This window comes from Rutilus rutilus (genome assembly GCF_951802725.1).
Source record: "Rutilus rutilus genome assembly, chromosome: 23".
Classification (NCBI taxonomy): domain Eukaryota; kingdom Metazoa; phylum Chordata; class Actinopteri; order Cypriniformes; family Leuciscidae; genus Rutilus; species Rutilus rutilus.
Genome location: NC_140233.1, coordinates 2,197,501 through 2,219,273, shown reverse-complemented (window position 1 = coordinate 2,219,273; position 21,773 = coordinate 2,197,501). Strand labels below are relative to the sequence as shown.

General features: G+C 38.4%; 1 protein-coding gene across 1 annotated transcript in view; it reads left to right on the top strand.

Annotated features, from left to right (window-relative positions):
* The window catches only part of LOC311283519 (A disintegrin and metalloproteinase with thrombospondin motifs 20), a 115,566-nt gene that overhangs the window by 66,431 nt on the left and 27,362 nt on the right, over window positions 1-21,773 (top strand). Inside the window, exons 17-28 of the mRNA XM_084397978.1 lie at window positions 3,228-3,394; window positions 4,366-4,495; window positions 6,396-6,522; window positions 7,250-7,460; window positions 8,678-8,839; window positions 9,847-10,011; window positions 11,722-11,841; window positions 12,066-12,173; window positions 13,093-13,257; window positions 13,443-13,688; window positions 15,790-15,951; window positions 17,538-17,711. Coding sequence (XP_084254104.1) covers window positions 3,228-3,394; window positions 4,366-4,495; window positions 6,396-6,522; window positions 7,250-7,460; window positions 8,678-8,839; window positions 9,847-10,011; window positions 11,722-11,841; window positions 12,066-12,173; window positions 13,093-13,257; window positions 13,443-13,688; window positions 15,790-15,951; window positions 17,538-17,711 — 1,937 coding nt within the window. The remainder of the gene's footprint in view (window positions 1-3,227; window positions 3,395-4,365; window positions 4,496-6,395; window positions 6,523-7,249; window positions 7,461-8,677; window positions 8,840-9,846; window positions 10,012-11,721; window positions 11,842-12,065; window positions 12,174-13,092; window positions 13,258-13,442; window positions 13,689-15,789; window positions 15,952-17,537; window positions 17,712-21,773) is intronic.

Below are 21,773 nucleotides of genomic sequence, written 5' to 3'. Positions count from 1 at the left end.
TATATATATATATATATATATATACATTTTAACAGAACTGCTTTTGAAATTACGATTGGAATTATTATAGGCTACTGAAGTAAAGTCATTGTATAATATTTGTTCCTTAGTGTAAAATGGAAATGCATGGTGATTTTTATTTTGTAAATAGGCTATAAGCAAAAAAACTATGTTTTAGAACTAGACAAATCTCTCTGCATCAACAATAGACTATAAAATGCATTAATAGGCTAATATACAAATATCAGTAGTCCAAGTTAGTTCGGGATTCGAACCCGTGTCATCTAAATGATCGTAACGTAAGTTCAACCACTCGGCCACGATTCACTCTTTGCGACGTTCTAGTGTGTGTTCGCTCACACGAGCGAGAAGCGCTCTTCATTCAAATAAACGCGCCGCCGTGTTTGTCGAACACTAATTCAACATGCCAGAATAAAACCTGGCTTTAGAACAATGCATAGCGCCACTCGTCGTGGTGTGCCAAAAAATTTACAATAATTTAGTTTCATTTATTTCATTTATTTCATTCATTTATTTCAGTGTTAACGTTTGAGTTAAAAAAAATTCTCTACAAATTATATTAACACAAAGTCGGCTATAAGAATCCTTTATAGGCTACGTAAAAAAGCAAAGGGCTTACAGTCTTAACATTTAGGCTACTTTGCTTAAATTCGATACATTTATTTTCAGTAGGGCCTAATAAATTTGTAGGGATGTAATTTCAGTATGCTTTACCAACGCTATGTATTCAATTAAAGTTCCAAGAGGTCTGGTCTCTATATTTCCTTCCCAGCTGACACTAATATGCAAGTGCACAGCAAAAATCACAACTTGTGCTTGCTGCGAACGCAAGTTATTTAAGGTGTCTCAACTGTACACAGTCTACCCTACAATGTGAATTCGTTACAAGGTTTCATTTAATTAAATTAATGTGCAGCAATTTGTACAAATAGAGTCTATAGGCCTACTATACTGTTGTAGCCATTAAATAATCTCATTTAGTATCATATTTGTTAAAATATTTAATATTTAATAATATTTAATAAGTAAGAGAAGCAAATATAACAGACACTAATCATGGAGGCGCCCGCGCGGTCACTTGCATTGCACGTCAGCTGGAGCGCATCTCATCCTCCTAACTTAACGAAACTCAGCGTATGCCTCACACAGACATGATAAATGCATCAAATACACAGAGCTTGAAATGTCTTCAAACGAAATAATTCAAAACGAAAAGAAAAAGGCTACTCTCTGATTATGTCTTTATGTGCATTTCTCTCTAGGTGCGTTCACTACAAATATGGCGATCGTCAACTTCATCTTTGCAGTCGACACTGTCAGAAAACACTTGTTTATTGATAAAAATCAATGCACGCATCACCGGATTTACAAATACACATCTTGCTTGTTGCACGCACACATATTATGTCGAAAAAACGAAATATTATGTTGAAATAACATTATTATTAATAATACATCTTTTAGAATATTTGATTAAATGCTGATTGTTGCGCTTGTTCAATTTAATAAAATTAAAACTTTAATTGTGATAATTAAAATAATTGAAAATTAAATATTTAGTGGCCAAGTTTTGCTAATTTATTATATAGGCTATTATATGCCTATTGCCTATATTAAGTAGGTCATATTAAGACAAGGCATATATTAAGTTATTTTAGCTGTTATGAGAAAAATAAATCTAACGAAATCTAAAATCTAAATCTAATAAATCTAATACAAAATTCTAACGCCAATTCAACATGCCAGAATAAAACCTGATTTTTGAACAATGCCTAACGCCACTCGGCCTGGTGTGCCAAAACACTACATTTTAAACTTCAATGTTTGATTCAAAACAATCTCAAAACGCGTTATGACATTTTTTTTAAAGCAGTAGCCTAGCCTATATACATTAAGGGCATTGAAACCAGGATCTTAACTAAAACGCGTTCCGCGTAATCTCTCAAAAATTATGCCACACTACTCAATGTATTTTTTTTTTTAAGGACTGCTTTTGAAATCACTATAAATTACTATGCAATTGTATCGCTCACGAGAGCTCTTCATTTATCTAATTCCTCAATAGAATAGTAAAAATATTCAGCGTCATTGCTCCTAATATCGTCTCTATTTTTAACTTTTGATTCTATTTTTTCAGTTCTAAAATTGATTATATCTTTGGTTCTATTCTGTTGTAGCCTAATAGGCCTATTTATATATATGAAAAATATGCCTATTAGGCTTAGGGTTTTATATTTAACCCACTTACATTTTAAAATACGGCAATTGCTGCTGTTTTGCACAATGTCCCTTTGCGCCACCTGGCGGTCATTTTGGGAACGACTTTGAAATGCGGCTGGTTTATTTTTGCCGCGGTGATTTCGCCGCGGCAGCTGGCGCGGCGGTATTAGGCATTCTGGTTGTCCACCATCTGTACATTCTGAATGATTTCCATATTCACATACTATGATATTTGCATGGTACTTCAACGAAGAACGCACACTCAATCACATTCAGAAAAACAGAAAACCAATGTCATCTGAAGGGATGTGTTTACCGTACACTGACGTAACTCGCTGCTTCACTATCATAGTACGACGCATCGTTGAAGAAATCAACTAGCTAGTCACGACCGTTTCCTGAAACCATATTGTTGCAAATTGGTTAATGATGTCACGTAGATGGAGGAGTAATAACTACTGTTAATGAATCTCTTCAAGATCAAATTAACGCTAGATATAAAGTACGATCATGGCATCTGAGGACTATTTCTCATTTTTCTCGGTTATTTTGCTTTATTTCCAGATTCAATCATAGACTCGTTCTTACGCACTAGAGCTCGTTCGCACATGCGCACTCTTCAAAAACGACTCTTTAAATCTCTTGACAAACTAAAAGACCTAAATGACATTTGTATGTATTCTAAATAAAACACAGATTGTACTGAATGCCAGCTTGCTTATTTGTCTCAAGATCAGGATTTACTGAGTCCACATGTCATGCAAACTAGAAACTCTGCTTCTAACCATAGGACGAGATCTAGAGCTGTCGTCACACACACAACTCTGCGATGCTGTTTGCGAATTTTCGTTGGAACGATGGTTTCGGGAAACACCGACTCGTTGAACTGCTGATAACGACGGAACTTGCAACCATAGTTTGCTAACGATGCTTTTGGGAAACAAACCCCTGTCCAGTTCTGATCCTTCTTGTCCTCTGATCTGCAGCTCTGTCTGACAGTCAGTCCAACTTTCTCCTGAACGGGAACTTTGTGGTGTCCATGTTTAAAAGGGAAATCACCTTTAAGGGAGCAGAGATTGAGTACAGTGGATCCAACACTACAGTGGAACGGATCAACTGCACACAACGGATTGAGGAGGAGCTCGTGCTGCAGGCAAGTTGAACAACACCAAACACAACCATTATAAAAGTGCAGTGTGACACAATTCGGCATCAAGACTTAAGGTCCTTGCTCACTGAGTCAGAAATTTTCGTATGCATTTTTTCGTATTGGTCATTCAGTGGCTCTGAATTGTCAAAACAACTATCAAACTGCTTGCTACGGATGAAAAAAACGTCGACAATCGAACCCGATGCAATTTGTTTTATGACAGACGAAAGTTTCAGATGCAGTGTGCAAACATGATTGACACAACGTGAGGTTGTGTTAATTTTTTTAGTGAAGTTCACAATGTAATTTCGGGGGGAGTGAACCCATCTAATCTTTCAAATTAACTGCCGGAGCATATAAGCAGCCGCTTTCCTTGCTCTGGCATCAGTTGTTCTGGCGTCCCTCCACCTCCCCAGCTCCACCTACAGTACATCATTTAGGCATCTTGCTACCATACTCATCATCCGAGCATTAGCAGTCCCACTGGGGGGTATATCTCAGCTCGAGTTGAAGCTGCTTCCTCGAGCCCCTCCATTGCGGACAGCAAGCCAAATATGCTTAACCTTATTAGCTCAAAGATTATATGGGCAAAGGAACTCAGGGGTATTTCGGACTCGGTGAGCAAGGACATTTACAGCGAAATGAAAGAAAACCACAGCAAAGTTTTAGACCAATGAGATTTCATTGAGGGCGGGGCCACCCAGCATGACATGATGAGAACAGAAAACATCTAATTATCTTGTGCATCACCTTATTTTGTTATTGTCTGATTATGACCACACTGCAAGAAAAAAAGGGGGAAAAAATCAGTATTTGTGATAATTGTAAAAATTTTAATAATAGGTAAAATACTTCAGATTTAAAATGGTGAAAGATAATACAATCAGTGTTATATACTATTATAGTTTTTTTATTATTATTTTAAGTTAGCTTAAAGTTAGATTTACAGGCTTGTGATCTTCCTGTCATCTCAGGTTCTGTGTGTGGGAAACCTGTATAATCCTGACGTCAGATATTCCTTCAGTATTCCCATCGAGGAGCAGCGGGAGCAGTTCGGCTGGGATCCGGCAGGCCCGTGGCAGGAGTGCAGTCGCATGTGTCAAGGTTCTGCTTTCTTTCCGGCTCTATTGCCTGCACCCACTTTTGGTTTTCTGTCCTAAAACACTTTCTCATCCGTCTCTGGTATCTCTTTCTCATCACTCTCTGGTGTTTCTCATCTCTTTCTCATCTCTCTCCGGTGTTTCTTATCTCTTTCTCATCTCTCTCTGATGTTTCTCATCTCTTTCTCATCTCTCTCTGGTGTTTCTCATCATTCTCTGGTGTTTCTCATCCTTTTCTCATCATTCTCTGGTGTTTCTTATCTCTTTCTCATCTCTCTCTGGTGTTTCTCATCATTCTCTGGTGTTTCTCATCATTCTCTGGTGTTTCTCATCTCTTTCTCATCTCTCTCTGGTGTTTCTCATCATTCTCTGGTGTTTCTCATCTCTCTCTGGTGTTTCTCATCTCTTTCTCATTTCTCTCTGGTGTTTCTCATCTCTTTCTCATCATTCTCTGGTGTTTCTCATCTCTCTCTGGTGTTTCTCATCTCTTTCTCATCTCTCTCTAGTGTTTCTCATCTCTTTTTCATCTCTCTCTGGTGTTTCTCATCTCTTTCTCATCTCTCTCTAGTGTTTCTCATCTCTTTCTCATCATTCTCTGGTGTTTCTCATCTCTTTCTCATCATTCTCTGGTGTTTCTCATCTCTTTCTCATCATTCTCTGGTGTTTCTCATCTCTCTCTGGTGTTTCTCATCTCTTTCTCATCTCTCTCTGGTGTTTCTCATCTCTTTCTCATCATTCTCTGGTGTTTCTCATCTCTTTCTCATCTCTCTCTGGTGTTTCTCATCTCTCTCTGGTGTTTCTCATCTCTTTCTCGTCATTCTCTGGTGTTTCTCGTCTCTTTCTCATCTCTCTCTGGTGTTTCTCGTCTTTTTCTCATCATTCTCTTGTGTTTCTCATCTCTCTCTGGTGTTTCTCATCTCTTTCTCATCTCTCTCTGGTGTTTCTCATCTCTTTCTCATCACTCTCTGGTGTTTCTCATCTCTTTCTCATCTCTCTCTGGTGTTTCTCGTCTTTTTCTCATCATTCTCTTGTGTTTCTCATCTCTCTCTGGTGTTTCTCATCTCTTTCTCATCTCTCTCTGGTGTTTCTCATCTCTTTCTCATCACTCTCTGGTGTTTCTCATCTCTCTCTGGTGTTTCTCATCTCTTTCTCATCTCTCTCTGGTGTTTCTCATCTCTTTCTCATCTCTCTCTGGTGTTTCTCGTCTTTTTCTCATCATTATCTTGTGTTTCTCATCTCTCTCTGGTGTTTCTCATCTCTTTCTCATATCTCTCTGGTGTTTCTCATCTCTTTCTCATCATTCTCTGGTGTTTCTCATCTCTTTCTCATCTCTCTCTGGTGTTTCTCGTCTTTTTCTCATCATTCTCTTGTGTTTCTCATCTCTCTCTGGTGTTTCTCATCTCTTTCTCATCTCTCTCTGGTGTTTCTCATCTCTTTCTCATCACTCTCTGGTGTTTCTCATCTCTCTCTGGTGTTTCTCATCTCTTTCTCATCTCTCTCTGGTGTTTCTCATCTCTTTCTCATCTCTCTCTGGTGTTTCTCATCTCTTTCTCATCTCTCTCTAGTGTTTCTCATCTCTTTCTCATCTCTCTCTGGTGTTTCTCATCTCTTTCTCATCACTCTCTGGTGTTTCTCATCTCTTTCTCATCTCTCTCTGGTATTTCTCATCTCTTTCTCATCTCTCTCTAGTGTTTCTCATCTCTTTCTCATCTCTCTCTGGTATTTCTCATCTCTTTCTCATCTCTCTCTAGTGTTTCTCATCTCTTTCTCATCTCTCTCTGGTGTTTCTCATCTCTCTCTGGTGTTTCTCATCTCTTTCTCATCTCTCTCTGGTGTTTCTCATCTCTTTCTCTGTAGTTTAAAAGGAAGTCCCTTACGCTTCACGTGTGTGTGTTCCTCTACAGGTGAGTGGCGACGGAAGGCGGTGTGTGTTCGTAAGAGTGATCACCTGGTGGTTTCGGATCAGAGGTGTGAGTATCTTCCTCGACCCAGAGGAGCGACGGAGAACTGCAATAGTGACTGTGAACTCAGGTACATCCGCACAACAGCTCCCGTGCCTTATTCTAGTGTTGAACCAAAAGAAAATCTGAAAGCACATATTCTGCAAACACTGAAATGTTTTTATGTTTCAATTTAATCTTAAATGTTTGATTTGATATTGATTTGATCAACAAAGGTGATCTTGGTTTGGTGATGAAGCTTGATTTTCCTTCAGTTAGTGTCAGTACAATTGCATCTCATCTCCAGCAACATAAAATATTGTGTAATCTCATGAAAATATTTTATACTTTTGAAATTTGATGGCAACGTGCATCCATATTCTGTGAATCTGACCACAAGAGTTTCATCACATCACAATATCCTGCATCATCAGTGAGCTTTTACATTAAATATAATTACGCATGCATCATTTCTAATGCATGCATTTGTTTCCCACACTGTAAAAAATTATTTCTCAAAGTTGTAAATAAGATTATTGAAGTATGATTTCAAAGAAAATACTACTTCAGTAAATCTACATAAACATTTCATGTTTAATATTTGAAAAAATGCAAAAAAGGACCTTTTTGTGCATTTTTGCATTAGATTTGATACATAGGTCTCAGCACCTAATGAGCTGGGAGAGCGCGGTGAGTGTGACATGCAAATGAACCTTTAGGGTTTCTTGGCTAAAAAGGTCAACACAACAGAAAAGCAAAGAAAGCGAACGCTGATGTCTGTTGGACAGCGTTTGAGCAGTTTCCTCTGCGCTCCTCAGGTGGCACGTGGCGGGCCGGAGCGACTGCTCCAGTAAGTGTGGTCCGGGTTCCCGTACGCTGGACGTGTTGTGTATGCGTTACAGCCAGAGCAAGAGCGTGAGTGAGCGTGTGGAGAGCCGTGTCTGCGCAGACCTGCCCAAACCGCAGACTCGAGAGGCCTGTCACGGAGACTGTCTGCTCAAGAGCTGGCAATACAGCGCCTGGTCTCAGGTGACACACACTACAGATCATACTCTGACTTATTAAAGTGCCCGATGCTGTTTCAAAGGTTGCTCATTTTGTTTTTGATTCTCCTACAAAATGCATTCAAGGTCAAACTTTCTCATAATCTCCACTGCAGCATCAGCTCTTTTCTCTCAGTGTCTGAAACTGTTCGATCAAGGATTCAGTCTCTCTAAACCCCACCTCTCTGAGAGCTGCTCTGCTGTGATTGGTCAGAAACCAGATACACATTAGCATATCTGAATCTCAGCTCTTGACATGCAGTGAAACGAACAGTAACGATGGCGTGGGTTTACCGTATCAATCTCATCAGAGTGGATTTGCTTTGTCAGCAGAAAACAGCGTCTTCTCCACATGAACACCACGAACCAAACTCTTCCAGTCTCAGATACACTACAGTGTTTGAGGGCGGGGCTAAGAGACGCTGTTCAGCCAATCAAGACCACAGGCTGGCATTATGCAAATGAGTTACAAACCTACAGCAGGAAGTGAGACTGAATTACTGATGACTTGTTTCAGTTCAGAATCACTTCTTTCTTTTGGGAGACAAAAACTCCATTCATCTGCACTTTGACCTTTTACATTCACAAACAGCTGTATTACACACTACATGAAAGGTCATATCCTTTAAAAATCCTTTATAACAAAATAATAGCACAATAGGGCACTTTAATAACAATAATAATATAAAAATAGCCCTAAATCCACCTATTGTGTTTCGGGTCAATTTGACCCCATTGGATTTTCCAACAGCTTGAAACACTGGTTGAACTATTTATTTCTTCTTGAAATTTGGTGGCTGTTCCTCTTTTAGTGTCATGAATGTGTTTTGGAAAGGCTGTACACATTTTGTTACGTCTTTTGTGATGAGGTCAAATTGACCCTCCATTGGTTTCCATTCAATTCAATGAACACTTTGAAAAACAGTTAAGAGTCATAAAAACACGTTACCCTCGCAGAGGATATTTACATCAAGTACTACTTACAGTAAGTACAAATAATGTGAGGAACTATTTGTATTTACTTTTAGTTATTTGCACCAAATTTTTTACATGAATCTTTGGTGTTTTTCATAGTGATCCTGAATTTAGGATCAGTTTGACCCCGACTCAATCGTATTTTAGCACAAGGATGTGTGGATTTGCATGTGATGTTTCTCCTTGTTTCTCCTGATTCTCTGTAATGTGTTGTGCTTGTGTTCGCAGTGCTCGAGGAGCTGTGGACGTGGCGTTCGGACGAGACAGGCGTTCTGTATGAACAATCTGGGCCGCAGGCTGGCGGAGCGAGAGTGTGATGATCAGAGAGTCCTGAGCGAACCCTGCAGTGACGTGCCCTGTCCCGACTGGAGCGCCAGCCCGTGGAGCGAGGTACTGACACCAAACTCTTCCTATCCTACCACACTTTTAAAGGCGGCATCAAACAGATGATGTGCTCGTCTTTTCCCCCATTGTGTCGTATATCCAAGTGAAACGCTGTTTGTGTTCCTTTCTCTCAACAATGCAATCTTGACCCGGTGTGACTTATTTTCTGGAAAATATGGTCAAGTTTCTCCTCTATTGTGTCGTATATCCAAGGGAAACGCTTCTGGAACAAGAACAAATGTGGGCGGGGCTTGATTGTGTCTGTGTGGAATTGATTGGCTGATTGGATGGTTGTGGTTTGCTATTGGCTGATCTCATGTGAGTGACAGGTTATAGCCCCGCCCTCGTCATCAGAGAAGAGAAGAGATGCTGCAAGAGGAACTTATTCTGATTCAAGATTATTAACACAATAATGATGATGTGCACCAATAAATCATTTAGAATAAACACTGAAATAATAAAGAATTTCATGGTGAATTATTCTTTTTTTAAATTAAAATATTATGATGAATTTAAAACAATAATGATGTGCACCGATAAATCTTTTGGATTAAGAATTATTTATTTTCAGGTAATCAATAATTCATATAATTAAAATAGCGCTGGGCAATCGCATTCGAAATAAAAGTTTGTGTTTATATAATATGTGTGTGTGTACTGTGTATAATTATTTTGTATATATAAACACACACATATGCATGTATATATTTAAGAAATATTTGCATGTACAAAATCATTATAAACAGCACACACACATATATTATATGAACACAAACTTTTATTTTGGATGCGATCAATAGTTGCCCAGCACTAAATTAAAATAATAAAACAAACTCAAGACCTTAAAATTCTATAAATGCTATAAATTCATTTAATAAATACTCAATAGAATGGTTAATTAAACTGTGTATTAAACTGAACTGAGTCGTTCTGAATCCTATGAATGCATTTTTAAAAATATTACATTGAATCGTTACTCACAGTACTACAGTAACTCTTTGTCTCTGTTTCAGTGTCTGGCGACGTGTGGGAAGGGTGTGCGACACCGGCAGGTGCAGTGCATTCTGGGAGACGAGCAGCTGAGTGAGCAGCGCTGTGACCCGAACACCAAACCCTCGGCGCTGGGCGTCTGTGAGCGTCCCGAATGTGCGTCCTGGCAGACCGGAGGCTGGAGTCCGGTGAGAAACACACCAGCGCGCTCTGTCTCGTGTGTATGATCAGTGCTGTGAGTGTGTGATGTCAGAGTCCGGTGAGAAACACACCAGCGCGCTCTGTCTCGTGTGTATGATCAGTGCTGTGAGTGTGTGATGTCAGAGTCCGGTGAGAAACACACCAGCGCGCTCTGTCTCGAGTGTATGATCAGTGCTGTGAGTGTGTGATGTCAGAGTCCGGAGAGAAACACACCAGCGCGCTCTGTCTCGAGTGTATGATCAGTGCTGTGAGTGTGTGATGTCAGAGTCCGGTGAGAAACACACCAGCGCGCTCTGTCTCGAGTGTATGATCAGTGCTGTGAGTGTGTGATGTCAGAGTCCGGAGAGAAACACACCAGCGCGCTCTGTCTCGTGTGTATGATCAGTGCTGTGAGTGTGTGATGTCAGAGTCCGGTGAGAAACACACCAGCGCGCTCTGTCTCGAGTGTATGATCAGTGCTGTGAGTGTGTGATGTCAGAGTCCGGAGAGAAACACACCAGCGCGCTCTGTCTCGAGTGTATGATCAGTGCTGTGAGTGTGTGATGTCAGAGTCCGGTGAGAAACACACCAGCGCGCTCTGTCACGTGTGTTTGATCAAAGATCATGTAAAGTGTATGTGTGTGTGTATATGACATTCTTCTTTCAGACGAATACAATCAGAGTTATATCAAAAATGTCCCGGCTCTTCCAAGCTTTATAATGGCAGTGAATTGCTGTTTCTGTTTTGAAGTCAATAAAAGTGCATCTATCCATAGATGCACTTTTATGAAGGATAGATGCACTTTTATGATGATAGATGCACTTTTATGATGATAGATGCACTTTTATGATGGATAGATGCACTTTTATGATGGATAGATGCACTTTTATGATGATAGATGCACTTTTATGATGATAGATGCACTTTTATGATGATAGATGCACTTTTATGATGGATAGATGCACTTTTATGAAGGATAGATGCACTTTTATGAGGATAGATGCACTTTTATGATGATAGATGCACTTTTATGAAGGATAGATGCACTTTTATGATGGATAGATGCACTTTTATGATGGATAGATGCACTTTTATGAAGGATAGATGCACTTTTATGATGGATAGATGCACTTTTATGATGGATTGATGCACTTTTATGAAGGATAGATGCACTTTTATGATGGATAGATGCACTTTTATGATGGATAGATGCACTTTTATGAAGGATAGATGCACTTTTATGATGGATAGATGCACTTTTATGATGGATAGATGCACTTTTATGATGGATAGATGCACTTTTATGATGGATAGATGCACTTTTATGATGATAGATGCACTTTTATGATGGATAGATGCACTTTTATGATGGATAGATGCACTTTTATGATGAATAGATGCACTTTTATGAAGGATAGATGCACTTTTATGATGGATAGATGCACTTTTATGATGGATAGATGCACTTTTATGAAGGATAGATGCACTTTTATGATGGATAGATGCACTTTTATGATGGATAGATGCACTTTTATGATGGATAGATGCACTTTTATGATGGATAGATTCACTTTTATGATGGATAGATGCACTTTTATGATAGATAGATGCACTTTTATGATGGATAGATGCACTTTTATGATAGATAGATGCACTTCAAAACAGAAACAGCGATTCATCTTTCAGTGCTGTGAGTGTGTGCTGTGGTGTTTTGCAGTGTACGGTGAGCTGCGGTCAAGGCTATCAGATGCGCGCGGTGAGGTGTGTGTCGGGAGCGTACGGTGAGACGCTGGACGACAGGGAGTGTAACGCGGCCGCCAGACCTCGAGACAGTCAGGTGATCAAACACTCCATCCACCCTGGGGGAAAAGATGGCAACAATTATGATTTGTTAATGTCTTTGAAAGAAGTTTGAAGAAGAAACAAGTTTTCACTGTAGTTTTGATCAAATAAATGCAGCCTAGGTTTCCAAACTTTTGACCAGTAATAATGAACAACATAATCGATTACATATGAATCTGACATACGTGTGTGTGTGTGTGTGTGTGTGTGTGTGTTTAGGACTGTGAGTTGTCGGTTTGTCCTCGCACAGCATCTGTGTTTAACACACCAAGACCAGCAGAACCGGGTCAACGACACACACAGTGGAGATACGGGTCATGGACAACCGTGAGTAACACACACACTCTCACACACACACACACACACACACACACACACACACACACACACACACACACACACACACACACACACACACACACACACACACACACACACACACACACACACACATCACACACTCACTCACTCACACACACATCACACACACACACACACACACACACACACACACACACACACACACACACACACACACACACACACACACTCACTCACTCACACATCACACATCACACATCACACACACTCATAGCTGCTGCCATGTTGTGTCTATTGTTTTGTACACTGTTGGATTATAAGATACAAATACGATACGATTTTAAAACAGTTTAATCTGAAATCAATATCTCTGATCACCATAATTATTAATGTGTTGAAATGCTGTGTAATAAGTGGTATAACTGTATACTGTATCTCTTAAATATCCGTCTAGTTTGATCTCGCCGCTGAAACTGCTCTTTCTGCGGAAGCTTTTCGTTTAAAGACCTGATAAAATATTTTTACTCAGATCAATATTTCGTATCTAATTATTTACTAATGTGGCAAGTGTCCGTGTAATTAGCAGGATTATATACATCCAGCCGGTTGTTATCTCAGAATAAACCCCCTTCAGGTGTGTGTGTGTGTGTGTGTGTGTGTGTGTGTGTGTGTGTGTGTGTGTGTGTGTGTGTGTGTGTGTGTGTGTGTGTGTGTGTGTGTGTGTGTGTGTGTGTGTGTGTGTGATCTCAGAATAAACACAATGAAGACCTGATCCTGACCACCCTGTCGGGTTTATTCCGAGATAACAACCGGCTGGATGTACATTAACCCTTACTCATCAGACTATATGAGCTATAAAAGCCTGATGTATCAAATATGTTACATCTGTACACATCTGTGTGTGTGTGTGTGTGTGTGTATTCAGTGCTCGGTGTCGTGTGGTGAGGGCCGGCGTGAGCGTTACGTCAGCTGTAGAGATGCTCAGGGTGGAGTTGCTGAAGACTCGTCCTGTTCTCTCCTGCCTCGACCCGCAGACTCTACTGTGTGTTTCAGTCCCTGTGGACAGTGGAGGGAGGGAGAGTGGACACCGGTGAGACACACACACACACACACACACACACACACACACACACACACACACACACACACACACACACACACACACACACACATCTATCCATCCACCCATCCATCCATCCATCCACATATCCATCCACCCACCCATCCATACATCCATCCACTGTTTTAAATCTGGTTGGTGTGTGTGCTCCCCAGTGTTCGGTGTCGTGTGGTGTGGGTAGGTCCACGCGGCGGGTCGTGTGTATGAACCATCACCATCAGGTGGACGAGTCATTCTGTGTCCCGGACGAGCGTCCCAGCGCTGAGCAGGAGTGTGTGTCGGCGCCCTGCCAGTCCTCCTACCACTGGCCCAACAACCAGCCCTACTTCCCCCCCGACCCTGGCAGCCACAGCTGGAACATCCCCGCAGAGAACCAGTGGAGGACCGGCCCGTGGGGAGCGGTGAGAGATATACACACACACACACACACACACACACACACACACACACACAGACAACCAGTGGTGGACTGGCCCGTGGGGAGCGGTCAGGGCAACACACACACACACACAATTTCATCAATCTCAAATTGAGGTTTCTCTTTCATGGCAAGCATCTTTAGCACTTAGTAAAACACCCTTTTGCTGTTATGACCTTCCGCAAACAGCATGTATAGCAGACAGCAGCTTCTGAGAGCGTTTCTGAGGGATCTGAGCACGTTCCTCATGATCAATGGCCTCCAGTTCAGGAATATTCCTAGGTTTGCTGCTGCAACCGCCTTCAAATCCCACCAGAGATGTTCTATGGGGTTCGAGTCAGGAGACTGTGATGCCACTGGATCTCCCAGGACTTCTTCTGCAACCAAGCCTTCGGGGAATTTGAGGAATGCTTGGGATCATTGTCCTGTTGGAAAGTCCAAGCTTCAGCTTCCTCACTGATGGAATGACGTTTTCTCCTAGGATTTCCTGATACTTCAATAAATCCATCTTGTCCTTCCACACGCTGCGCTGCTGGAGGATATAAATCAGCCGAGAGCATCACGAGCTCCACATGCTGAACTGTAGACAGAGTTCTTCACAGCTGATGCTTCATTCCTCCTCCTCCAGACACACCGCTGATCCAGAGGTGACGAAAATATCCAGTTTAGTTTCATCGCTCCACAGAACAGAATCCCCAAACTTCTGTGGCTTATTTGAGCACTTTCCTTGTGCGTTTGGGTCAGTAGTGGTGAAGTCCTGGAGTTCTGGCATACGTTCAGTACGAGGCCGCCGAGTCTTGCTGCAGGTCTTCTGCAGTCACTCCAGGGTTTTTCTTAACCGGCCTTCTCAGAAATCTGGTTCAGCCGTTGATATCTTCCTTTTTCTTCCCCGTCCAGGGAGTGTAACCACTGTTCCTTTAACTTTGAACTTGCGAATATGCTTCCAGTGGTGTCTTGAGGAACATTTAGTGTCTTCGCTATCTTTTTGTATCCTGTTCTTTGTGAAGGGCGATGAGACCTTCTCTTAACTTTTTGGACCATTCTTTTGACCATATTTCTAACATGCAGTCAAACGTGACAACACTTGTGCCCAGATGTGTGCTGTAGTGAGGGATTCTGTTCAGGGAGGTGAATAATTTTGAAACTGCAGAAGTCATTAAAAGTTGTATTTTCCACTTGAAACATTTGTTGTGTTGAGCCATTTCAATGACTTTTGTTTGATTTGTTCATTGCAAGCAGCTGAACGTCTGTAAATGTTACCAATAAACCTGATTTGCAATGGGGGTTGAACCCATGAACTTGGCTTTGCAAGCACCAACGCTCTACTGTTTGAGCTCCAGGAAAGCCTGTAAATAATATTCATATATAAAACTATGTAAAAATATATAAATAAATAAAAATCATTTATTTATCAATTATTGGCCATAACACAACAGCTTATTGTATCATGAATTTTCATATTAGTTCCTTTATAGAATGTATAACATGACTAAAATGTTCAAACTGAAAGATGATATTATATTATCATTATTAATGTCAGTAGTGTTTCCTGCAGGACAGCTGTGATGTGTGTAGCGTGTGTGTCGATCCTGTTTGTTTGCGTTCATATTCCACGTTCCTCACCAGAGTTTCTGTCGTCTGACTTCAGTTCTCTTCATCACCAGCACATGTGCCCATTAGCGTTGATCCGCTGCAAAAGCCCAGATGCATGCTGGGACTGGATGAGATCCAGAATGTGTGTGTGTGTGTGTGTGTGTGACTCACAGTGTGTGAGGGTCTTATTAGTGTTGTTTGTCTGAACTGATGAAGATAACGCAACAGGCTGTAAAGAGACGGTATATTGCTGTTGGAGTTTATGCAGAAAGTCATGTGACGTCGACCTGAACAGGCGATTATAAATCAACAGTACGTTTGCAGGCACAGATTCACTCAAATATATTACACAATCAATGATGCATCACTGGGAGTGTGTTTTTCGTGTTACATGAATGTGAATTCAAGGGTAAATGTGTTGAATGGGCATTAAAACAGTGGTTTGGTTCAGTGGTGCATGTGCTCAGACGGGTGTGTGTGTGTGTGTTCAGTGTTCCAGCACGTGTGAAGGCGGATCTCAGCGACGGGTTGTGGTCTGTCAGGACGCTGAAGGCCGAAGCACCAATCACTGCGACGAGAGGGTCAAACCCGACCAATCAAAGAGCTGCGATTCGGGACCCTGCCCTCACTGGAACTACGGCATCTGGGGGGAGGTGAGACTCACTGATGATGATGATGATGATGATGATGATGATGATGAGTCAAATTAACATCATGTTAATGTAAGGGTATCCTGACTTCATCTTAACACGATTAAAATAGTTAAAATGCCAGCTAGTGGGGGAGGAAATATTATTTATTCTAATAAAAATGTTTATTTTTATATATTATGTTTAATGATTATTATTTTATATTGAATAATAAGTATTTTGAATAATAATATTTGTAATAAATGTTTATTTTATTCATTAAAGTCAAGAGAAATATTGATTGTAAATATGAAATATTAATTCACTACCAAAATGTCTCAATATGGACTTAGTAATAATTGTTATTATATTTACATATTTACATATTTGTTTATTTTTTATTTTTTTTATTTAATTGTTATTATTTTTACATGATGATTTTGTACAATAATAGTATAATACATGTTGTAATAATAATATATTTTAAATAATATTATAATTGTTTACATTGTTTATTAAATTATTTTTTAACATTATTTAAAATATTTTTGCAAAAAAAAGTTTTTTTTTTTTTTTATTATATTTGTATAGTTGTTTTTACTAATTGATTTGAGTTATTTATAATACAATTATTATTTTATTATTTATTGTGTATTCTTTTCCAATCCTCAATGTCCAACAAGTCAAAATAAATATTAATTATAAATATTAAATATTTTTAATTCAGCCATAAAAAAGTCTCAATAAGGACTAATGATAATTATTATATAGTTATATAGTTATATTTTGATGTTATATTTATCATTCATATATTTTATCTTTATTTAATAATTATTATTTTAATGATTACTTTGAATGATAATATTATTATAATCTAACAATAATATATTTTAAATAATATTATTTTATTTGTTTTTAAAATGATTTAAAAAAATAATAGCTATTAATAATAATAATATATATATATATATATATATATATATTTGTATTTATTTAATAATAATTATTTTGAATGATAATATTATAATAATGTAATATTAATAATAATAATATATTTTATATAGTATTATTTTATTTATTATTGAAATATATTATTATTAATTATTATTAATTATTATTATAATTTTATATTAAAACGTATTTGTTTATATTATAAAATTTGTTTAAATGGTAATATTTATAATAATAGTAATAATAACATTTATAATTAATAATAATGTTTTATGTTTTAATGTTTTAATTATTAATAATGTAATAATAACATTAATAATAATATTTTATTTATTATTTAAATTATAATTGAACTCCCTCCCTCCCTCCCTCTCTCTTCCCTCCCTCCCTCCCTCTCTCCCTCTCTCCCTCCCTCTCTCCCTCTCTCTCTCTCTCGCTCTCTCTCTCTCTCTTCCCTCCCTCCCTCTCTCTTCCCTCTCTCTCCCTCTCTCTCTCTCTCTTCCCTCCCTCCCTCTCTCTCTCTCTCTCTTCCCTCCCTCCCTCTCTCTTCCCTCTCCCTCCCTCCCTCTCTCTCTCTCTCTCTCTCTCTCTCTCTCTCTCTCTCTTCCCTCTCTCTCCCTCCCTCCCTCCCTCCCTCTCTCTCTCCCTCTCTGCTGTAGTGCACGAGCTCGTGTGGCGGCGGTCAGCGGACTCGGCTGGTGGTTTGCCAGCGTCCGAACGGTCAGCGATTACACGAGCAGAACTGTGATGTTCTGGAGAAGCCTCTCGATGTGGAGCGGTGCAACGGCCAGCCCTGTCCCGGCTCTCTCTGGCTCAGACGCCCGTGGAAGCCGGTACGATAGCAGATCTGTGTGTGTGTGTGTGTGTGTGTGTGTGTGTGTGTGTGTGTGTCCCACTCCTGTCCCAAACCCAGACGCTCCTGTCCCACTGAATCATCACGGGTTAAAGGCTGGTTCATTGTGATTTCATTTACATTTAGTCGTTTAGCAGACGCCTTTGTCCAAAGCGACTTACAAAAGAGGACTAAAGCAAGACGCAGAACAACACAAGAAGTGCTCAAACACACAGCTCAGGCATTGCTCAGAGTAGCAGACGCCAGGCAAGGGAGGAAAAGGAATTATTATGATTATTATTATTTTTAAGAGGTTAAGTGCTCACAAAGAGTCGAGTTTTCAGCTCTTTTGAATGTTGTCAGGGATTCTGCATTCCTGCATTTGACTTTTCTAACTGTAGTTAGTGTGTAATGTTGCTGTTTGAGCAGAAACAACATCTGCAAAGTTACAACGCTCAAAGTTCAAAGCAAAGGGAGAGATTTACTTTTACAGAAATCACTTTTTAAGGACTACAACAAACTAAAATTTCACAGACTCACTCTGGGGACATCAGAGAGTTGTTCGACGTCTTGTAAAGGGACGTTATACACCCCTTCAAGAGTTGTGTTCGCACCGGTCTGTTTGAGCATCGTTCAGAAAGAGCCGAGCTCAGCAGTTTACTCTTCTGTTTATAATGAGAGTCAGAACGAGTCTTTAGGCCACACAGGCAGATTTCACAGGAACTCGTTAAAATTACATGTTCCTCCTCAGAATTTATGTCTTGTTTTCCAGTACAAATTGAAACATTCTTAATATCTTATATGATTTTGCTTCTCCAGTAAATGTCTCTTGATTTAAGAAACTTTCAATATTTGTGCTGAAAAACAAGACAGAAACACTGAGGAGGAACATCATTGTATTGTCTAAAAACCACAAATCATTCATGCGATTTTATTCGTACGAAAACTCGAGTTTGAGTTAGTCTTAGGTTCTGTAATCTAAAAACACAAGTGTATATTTGTGTATAAGAGTTTAATATTTTAATTACGATTATGACAATTACCCAGCAGCCATTTATTGTATATTATATTTGTATCTTTGTACAGAATGAGTATTTTTTAAGTTCGGTTATATATATCTATATTATTTAATAATTTTAAACTGGTGCTCGTGGTCTGACGTCGACTTGTACAGAGGAAAATAATTTTTGTTAGTATTTTTTTTTGTTTTTAGTTTGTGATGTGAAATTAGTTTTTAAAATATTAAACACAACCTGCAGGCATTTTCCAAATAGCTTGATATTTTTGCAGTGGATATAAACATATCAGCGTTTAGATAGCGATCTGACAATTGTTGCGATAATACGACGTGGACTGAAACACTCAAGGAAAACTTGACAAATGAAAGAAATACCTCATCGTTCAGTCTTCGTCTCAAATGCACTTGCAAAAAATATTAAGAAAATGAAACAGAAATGTACTGAGCCCTGCACATGACATGCGGACACAAATATTTACTAATTCGTTCCCTCGTTTTAAGTAAATCGTGCACACAATATAATTAGTTTCCTCACGATATAATTGGTTTCCTCATTTTAAATAAATCGTACGTACGATATAATTTGTTTCCTCATTTTAAGTAAATCGTGCACACAATATAATTTGTTTCCTCATTTTAAGTAAATCGTATGTACGATATAATTCGTTTCCTCATTTTAAGTAAATCGTGCACACAATATAATTTGTTTCCTCATTTTCGTGCGTACGATATAATACATTTCCTCATTTTAAGTAAATCGTACGTACGATATAATTTGTTTCCTCATTTTAAATAAATGGTACGTACGATACAATTCGTTTCCTCATTTTAAGTAAATTGTATGTACGATACAATTCGTTTCCTCATTTTAAGTAAATCGTACGTACGATATAATTCGTTTCCTCATTTTAAATAAATGGTACGTACGATACAATTCGTTTCCTCATTTTAAGTAAATCGTACGTACGATACAATTCGTTTCCTCATTTTAAGTAAATCGTATGTACGATACAATTCGTTTCCTCATTTTAAGTAAATCGTATGTACGATATAATACATTTCCTCATTTTAAGTAAATTGTACGTACGATATAATTTGTTTCCTCATTTTAAATAAATGGTACGTACGATACAATTCGTTTCCTCATTTTAAGTAAATCGTACGTACGATACAATTCGTTTCCTCATTTTAAGTAAATCGTATGTACGATACAATTCGTTTCCTCATTTTAAGTAAATCGTGCGTACGATACAATTCGTTTCCTCATTTTAAGTAAATCGTATGTTCGATATAATTTGTTTCCTCATTTTAAATAAATGGTACGTACGATACAATTCATTTCCTCATTTTAAGTAAATCGTATGTACGATATAATTGGTTTCCTCATTTTAAGTAAATCGTACGTACGATATAATTGGTTTCCTTATTTTAAGTAAATCGTACGTACGATATAATTGGTTTCCTCATTTTAAGTAAATCGTACGTACGATATAATTGGTTTCCTCATTTTAAGTAAATCGTACGTACGATATAATTGGTTTCCTCATTTTAAATAAATGGTACGTACGATACAATTCGTTTCCTCATTTTAAGTAAATCGTATGTACGATATAATTAGTTTCCTCATTTTAAGTAAATCGTACGTACGATATAATTGGTTTCCTCATTTTAAGTAAATCGTACGTACGATATAATTGGTTTCCTCATTTTAAGTAAATCGTATGTACGATATAATTTGTTTCCTCATTTTTAAGTAAATCGTACGTACGATATAATTTGTTTCCTCATTTTTAAGTAAATCGTACGTACGATATAATAATTAGTTCCCTAGTTTTAAGTAAATCGTGCGCACAATACAGTATAATTCCTTGTAATAAAATCAAACGACCAAAGAGTCCAGCCTCGTTCTGTGAAGTTACACTGTGCGGTTGTTGGGTTCAGTGTACTGGTTTATCTCGACCTGCTCGTCATCAGGTATCAACACTGAGATTTGGTGCTAATAAGGATTCAATCACTAATTACTGTCTACTTCATTGTTTTGTCTAATGTAGCATATTATATTTGGTAACACTGTACAATAAGGTTCATCTGTTATTATTAGTTAACGTGAACTAACAATGAAGAACACTTGTACAGAAGTTATTAATCTTAGCTCATGTTAATCTGGTGCTCTTCATCTGGTGCAAATTTAAATGTATTTATTTCAAATAAAATATATATTTTTTTCTTCATCGCAATGGTACGAAATTTGGTAAAGGGTTCGGCACTTGCAATGTGGACGCAAATAAAAAAGATTATTCGGATGTTTGGAAACGGTAAATGGTCAGAACTGAGCACTATGAAGATGAGTGAGACGAATGTCCTCTAGTGGAAGCGTTCGGTACTGCGGCCACACACTGAAAGCTCATTTTTTGAGATATCAAACTCGAATTTAGAGCGCGACTTGTTTAGATTTATGGCTCAAAAAGTGAATAAATGGATTATAACTACTGCATAAATATAATTTAGTACCATAAAATGGCATAAAAAAATAAACAAAAAAAAAATAAAACACATTTCAGTAAAATATAATACATTCATTTCATTAAAATAAAAAAATGCAGTCATTTTGCTAACAGTAATTAATGCAGTGTGAACTAACATGAACATTTTGATTAACATTATGGTTAAATAAATGCTGTATATTGCTCATTGTTAGTTCATGTTAGTTTAGTTAATGCATTGACTAATATGAACAAATGAGACTGTGAAGTGTTACCCATTATTTTTGTATTAATGTTCTTTTGCTCAGTTTGCGTGATGAACGTCTGTTACGGTTGCAGTCGGCTTCTGCAAACTAAACCTTGAGAGCATTTTAGCTCTTATTTAATCAGTTATTAATGATGATAAATCTGGAAACCACGACCTATGGCCCGTTCAGACAGTGATCGATCGACGTGGAGAATTATATTGATCATCTTTAATTCATTCCCATCTCTGCGTTTACGAGGAGACTTCAGGTTCGGACAGTAATTGGGAATTAATTGCCGTCTGAACACATTAATA